The sequence below is a fragment of the Etheostoma spectabile genome, chromosome 7, assembly GCF_008692095.1.
Source record: "Etheostoma spectabile isolate EspeVRDwgs_2016 chromosome 7, UIUC_Espe_1.0, whole genome shotgun sequence".
NCBI classification, from domain to species: domain Eukaryota; kingdom Metazoa; phylum Chordata; class Actinopteri; order Perciformes; family Percidae; genus Etheostoma; species Etheostoma spectabile.
In genome coordinates, this window is record NC_045739.1 from 20,929,158 (window position 1) to 20,935,525 (window position 6,368).

At 41.7% G+C, this 6,368-nt stretch overlaps 1 protein-coding gene across 2 annotated transcripts in view; it reads right to left on the reverse strand.

The window, feature by feature from the left end:
* Window positions 1–6,368, reverse strand: part of arhgap4b (Rho GTPase activating protein 4b) — a 30,883-nt gene that overhangs the window by 11,246 nt on the left and 13,269 nt on the right. The window contains exons 7-14 of one of the 2 annotated variants that reach the window (XM_032519779.1): window positions 6,020–6,148; window positions 5,257–5,478; window positions 4,823–4,924; window positions 4,433–4,618; window positions 3,673–3,757; window positions 2,762–2,789; window positions 1,801–1,828; window positions 191–251 (exon numbers count right to left, since the gene is read on the reverse strand). In XM_032519779.1, coding sequence (XP_032375670.1) covers window positions 191–251; window positions 1,801–1,828; window positions 2,762–2,789; window positions 3,673–3,757; window positions 4,433–4,618; window positions 4,823–4,924; window positions 5,257–5,478; window positions 6,020–6,148 — 841 coding nt within the window. Of the gene's footprint in view, window positions 1–190; window positions 252–1,800; window positions 1,829–2,382; window positions 2,480–2,761; window positions 2,790–3,672; window positions 3,758–4,432; window positions 4,619–4,822; window positions 4,925–5,256; window positions 5,479–6,019; window positions 6,149–6,368 lie in introns of both variants that reach the window. The other variant, XM_032519780.1, reaches the window with a different exon arrangement.

Here is a 6,368-nt window from a genome sequence, read left to right on the forward strand (position 1 = left end):
ATACACACACACACACACACACACATTATATAACATGTTAAATTTTATCATAGATGCATGATGTTCCATACAGGATTGCCCACAGATGCACAACGATGTAAATCCATCTTCTCATTCTCAGTGTCCAACGCTCTCTTAGCATGGCTCATTGCTATAATATACCATAATACGCCATAAAAAACTGACTCACCGTGAAGGTTAATGAAACGGATGCAGCTTTCAACCACCACAGGAATCTGCTGCCCAGAGCTCTGGAGAAGAAAGACGAGTGATACAGGAGTTATGAGCGTACAGATAGAGATGCAGAGAAAGAGGATGTCGACATGAGAAATAACGGGTGGAATAACAGGAAGAAAAGGAAGACACAATACAAGGGAAACAGTGATTAAACAGAGGACAAGAGGTACAAAAGCTAAGGAATAACGCTGAGTGAGTAATGTCACTTAAAGTTGCTGCCAGGGCCGTAAGCAGGATTTCTTTTCATGTGCCAAAGACACCAACATTGGTTTTCCCATTTTATTTATTGAGCTACATACTCAATTCTATTAACTATTACAGTAACTGCAGGAGTTCTTTGAAGGCAATCATTCTGGAAATCAACAACTGCCTTAAATTTAAATATCCTGAATCCAAAAATGAATTAAAAGAATAGTTTGACATGTTGGGGAACAGTCTTCTTTGCTTTCTTGCCAAGAGATAGATGAGAAAATCAATAACACTCTCGTGTCTGACCATGACATGTAAAGCTAGAGCCAGATATGATGGCATCGCTAGACACATTCGCAAATGATGATAAGTCTGGAGCATCCCACTTGATTTTCAATTCCAGAGGGGCGTGATCAACGGCACGGACCAAAATGCCTCTGGATGCTAAATGAATAGACCCCCAACCAATCAGAACAAAAAAACATAACCTACAACCAATTAAAGCCAGATTGACGTATTGACGTAGCTCTGAGCAACAAATGCAAGATCCGTATTATACAGAAAGAAAAATGGCTGCCTGGTCACAAACATTCTCAAATTACAGCTATTTCAGTGTACTGTGTACACTAAAATGTGTTTCTGAAAACATTTTAGGTGAGAAATATGCAGTACAATGACAAAATCTTGATTCATATTTGATCAGCACTGCCTGATTTGACAGTTTAATCTGAGTTTTTAAACATGGTGCGTTGCGCTGTACGCTGTATGCCAGCTACGTTCGAGACTAGCGTGACGTTCCTCTGTCAGTCGTTGTCTAAAAACCCGCCCCATGTGAGATAAACGGCTGTGATTGGTCCGCCCAGGGCCAGACGTATCTGCAAGAGCAAATCAAACATGAGCTCACAGATTAAGAGACAGCTACTGAATTGATGAGATTGTTTAATCCGACTGGAGTACAAAATATATAGAATATTATATACATCATACGTTATATAAAATAGACGGGTTATGGTTTTACGTGCAGGTACTTTCATTAAACAAAATGTTTTTACTTTTTGACAGAGCCTAGCTGTTTCCCTCGCTTACAATCTTTGTGCTAAGCTAAGATAACTTGCTTATTTATCATCCAGACATGAGAGCGGTACCAGCCTTCTCATTTTATGAGAAGAAAAAGCAAAGAAGCATAGTATTTCCACAAATGACAAACTATTCATTGTAGTGTTTAAACTTCCCCGTGTTGCTACTGTAAACCCAACATTCCCCAAAAAAACAATCCAGGGCCATGACCTCGGCGGCAGGTACGGCCCTGGCCACTGCGGGGAAAAGCCCGCCGGCCTTCGTGCAACAGAAGGCGTCCCAGATGGGGTTTGGTACCTGTGTCCGAGACATTCTCCTTCTTCTTCTGCACCAAGCCAAGCACAGCAGAGAGGAGACAGAGAAAATGCAGAGATTAGAAACGGCAGAGTTAGAAATAAGGGGAAATAAAGACTTAAGCAGTGGGAAGAGGCGCACATAAGCACAAACACACACACACACACACACACACACACACACACACAGACACTCAAAAGAGGAGCCAAGAGAGGAGGCAACAAAGAGGCCAGTGCATTTTAATCCCTTCCACAAGAGAGGAGGAGATAAAAAAGGGGGGGGGGAATGGATTGAAAGGAGAGAAAGCCAGCGATAAACTATAAGCATCGCCATACACATGGAGTAAGTACACTGAGGGGATGGACTGTCAGTGTGTGCATGTGCCGCAAGAAGCCCCCACCAATTCTTTTGCTTCAGTGTGACAGGATTTTCTAAATCGTTCCCTTTGGAGGGTTGAACAGCGGTGCAGTGCAGTGCAGCAAGCAAATAAAAACGAGGTAAAAAAAAGGGAGTATTTCAAAGGGATGTTGTTTCTTATTTGCGTGTGTGTGTGTGTGTGTGTGTGTGTGTTTGTGTGAGTGTTACCTGTATGTAGGAGATTATGTCTGTGGTGAAGAGTGTGTGGCAGAATTGGGAAACAGGTCTCGACTTCCGAACACGCAGTGACCGAGCACATTGCATTCTGGGAAATATAATAATAAAATGCATGATGCCACTTTACATGTGGGTATTAATACTCAAGGTCTAATGCTATTTGCTAATTGTTATTATCAGTTACCATGCACTTCCCCTCTTATCCAAAAATACGCTTTTTATACGTAATTGAAAATTGCCCAAAATGCCATTTTGGTTCAAATTTGGTTAACCTTTTCCTCTTCTCCTTGTCCTCTCTGCTCTCTCCTTGTCTCTATGCCTCTCTCAATCATACACTTTTTATTCTCAGCTGTGTAATTACAGTGTTTACCTGGAAGGGTCACTGTCGACAGCCTCCGCTGGAAGAAAGAGACAGAAAACAAGTGAAAGAGTGAGGTGTGGTTTAGGGATTATTAAAGCAGATCTCCACTGATTTTACACATCAAAGTCTGTTTACAGGAGTTGTGGAGTACTACTGCACATGTCGAAAAAAAAGTTCAATAAAACCTTTTTGTGGCTCCAGAGGGAGTCTTATAAATGTCCTCCACCTGAGTCAGTGTTGGTTAAGTTTGAAGACTATTTTGACAAGTTTAAAAACAGAAATGTCTTTTGGGGTTCAGGCACAACTTGTTGGACCCGCGAAGACCTCAACTTTTTAGTCTGCCACTCATCCTTGGTTGAGGCTCGAGGCTACATTAGCCTTTACTAGCATAGCACACCTGAACCTCAGATCCACCTGTCAGCAGGTGAGTTCCCTTGTGGGGAAAGGAGGTGCCAGGTTTTGACAAGAAAGTCAAATGAGTGGAACAAATGTAAAACACTACACTCAAATAAGCTGTGCATTGCGGGTGTTTTATAGTGGACTATGTAGGAAATAAAATGAACAGCGGAGAATTCAAAGACACACGCTTTTTTTCCAATTTCCATGATAGGGAACAGTTTCCTGCTTCTGAATAATTATTTTTATCTCCGCTGGGGACAACATGTGATTATCTACTTCACCAATAGCCTAGACCATATAGCCTATTAATTATATACTTAAAATAGAGGAATCTTAAAATAAGCAAAGTGTTGTAACGTGAACAGGGGCCGAAATAGTCGGGGGCCGAAATAGTCGAGTTGAGTCAGGAAAAGTGAGCGTCACCCGATGATTTCATTCTTGCATGTTTTGTTTTGTTGTGAATGATCTAAACCCCCCCAACCCCTTTGCTTTCTTCCCAAATTGCACCCGGATGGGTGTACCTTTCTGTATGGCATCTTGTAGAAGGTCATGTTTGGCTTGAAGTTTGACGCTCAGAGAACTGCTGATGAGGAAGTCCTTCACTTTCTAAGAAAAAACAAAATTCGAAAGATCTTACACTTTTTCCTTAACTGTTTTAGCACAGTCTGAGAATCTCTGTTGGGATTCTCAAAATGCATTTATTAAAGCTCTTTTGAAAAAGAAAAGCCGTAAAAAAAAAAGATTTTTATTCTAGGGTTGTGCCAACGCATTAAAACAACTGAATCCTTCCACTGAGATGTTATTTACACTTTACAAGAACATTTATAATTTATAAATATCACATTTCATCTACTGTTATTTGCTGGTTTTATTGATTAACTTGCTTTTAATACGTTTATTTTTATGTGTTGATTGTATAACTTCACTTTTTTTTAATATGACTGATGTGCTGGATTTATTGTAATGTCTCTTTGAGTACAAGGAAAATTGCTATAAAAATAAAATGTAGTATTATTATTATAAAATTGATCTCCCAAATCCAATCAAATAACACTAAGATATCAATGCTACTAGTGAAGTTACTGAGTGATCAGTTATGACATCTTAAAGGGTAAATTAAGGAATATGTAACAAAAAACAGAGCCTGATGATTGGCCAATACCAAGTTTGGATTAAAAGGACATCATCAGCCTGATATTATATCATCCTGACCTGATATATAGTATATCGTTGAAGATATTCCAACAGCAACATGTGCACCACTAGCAAACCGCAACTCACTGTAAAATAGTAGGTCTCTGTCTCCTGCTGATTGGCTCGACGCTTGGCAATTGCAAGTTTTTGGGCAGTGTTTCCTCCAGGGGGCTCATTTGATAGGCTGCTGAGCACGTCGGGGGAGGGGTTACAGTCGCTGTCACCCATGTTGTCCAGCAGGGCTGTGAGTGTTGCTTTAAGCGTTTTACTGACCTGGGAAGGTGAAAAAAATACATTCATTGGTTAATTCATGTATGTTTCCTAGATATTACTGTATGTTGAAGGGATTTTTCTTATTTATGGTTCATCGTGTAAAGTTGCACATTGTCGCTGAGTGACAGAGTGAGCGAGTGACAGACACATGGGCACAGACAGACGAATCGTTACAGAAACAGGCAGTGAGAAGGGTTAGCTGACCTCCTCTGTTTCCAAGGTAACGGCAGCAAGCCGAGACTGAAGCTGCTGGAACCTGGTCTCCAGCTCGTACCTCACCTGGCTCTCCGCACTCACCTCACACACCTGAAAAGCGCAAACAAAATATATTTCAAAACTACAAGGGACCATCACGTTCAAACCACTGGGAGGTTGTTTGGAGAGAGATGGGAAGGGGATTCTTCCAAAATTTGTGATGCTTTCACTTTAAGTCGACTTAGGTCACGGGAGCATGTCCCAGTCAGCCATTGTAAATAAGAACCTGTTCTTTATGACTTGCCTGAAAAAACGAAGTGAAATGAAAAAAAGTAGCTGATGTAAATTTAAAAGGGTTAAACAAGCGCACTCATTCCAATGTTTTTTTCCCCCCACTGGCCCTGAATAAAGCCCCAGCCTGCTCAGTAGTTCTCATTCTTCACCTGGTCTCCCTCATGTGGATGGTAGTTAAATTTGAAAGGAAGGCAGAAAGCGGCATCGTGTTGCTGCAGCAACGCATCTCTGTCTCCACCCTGGTCCAGGGACGTCACGGCAGCCTCCAGCTGCTTGAGACCGGTCTCCTCTGTCTTCTGGATGCGCCACCTACTAGCCAGGTAGCACTTCATCACCCTCTCCACGGACAGATGGAAGCCCAGGTCACAGCACTGCCAAGAGGCAAAAAAAATAAAGAATGTGGTGATTTGGGTGTACAAAAATGGAGGCTTTTTTGAAAAACATTCCCACAATCCCATCACCATCACCCCCGCCCATCCATTCTGCTTTGTCCCAGGGTGATCATGTAATCATGTAAAAACACACACACACACATACACACACACACACACTCACACACACACACACTTTGACAGTTTAATCTGAGTTTTGTAAACATGGCGCTGTATGCCGGCTAAATTTGAGACTAGCGTGACGTTCCTCTGTCAGTCATTGTCTAAAACCCGCCCCATGTGAGATAAACTGTTCTGATTGGTCCGCCCAGGTTCATTAATGTTTTGTCTTTTGTCTTGCAATGAAAAAAGAAGAAGAAAATAAAGAAAGAAATCGTATTATCCAAATTATTCTCCCCGTACTATCTCAGCTTTTTTTCAGATAGCAAAAGCAAAGAAAAGTAAAATCAAAAGCAGTCAGTGATCTCAGTCTCATAATCACACATAAACAGTCGCACAACACCAACTGCATGTTGCTTACGTCGATGAGAGTGCTGATGTCCTGCAGGTAGTACTTGTTCATGGCTGCGTTGGCTGCTGCTAGATTCAGCAGGTAGTCATTACGAGCCTTGGTACACTTCAGCTGGTTCTCCTGCACTCTGCCGTGCCTCTGTGCGTGTCATAAGAGCACAAAACCATATGTTGCATTTAGGAGATGATATATATTTTTCAGAATTTTAAGTTTATACACTTAAACACACTTGTTGAAAAAACAGTTCAATACCTCTTGTGGCTCTCGCATGCACATGCACACGCACACGCACACACATGCGCACACACACACACACACACACACACACGTGCGCACGCACACACACACACACACACAC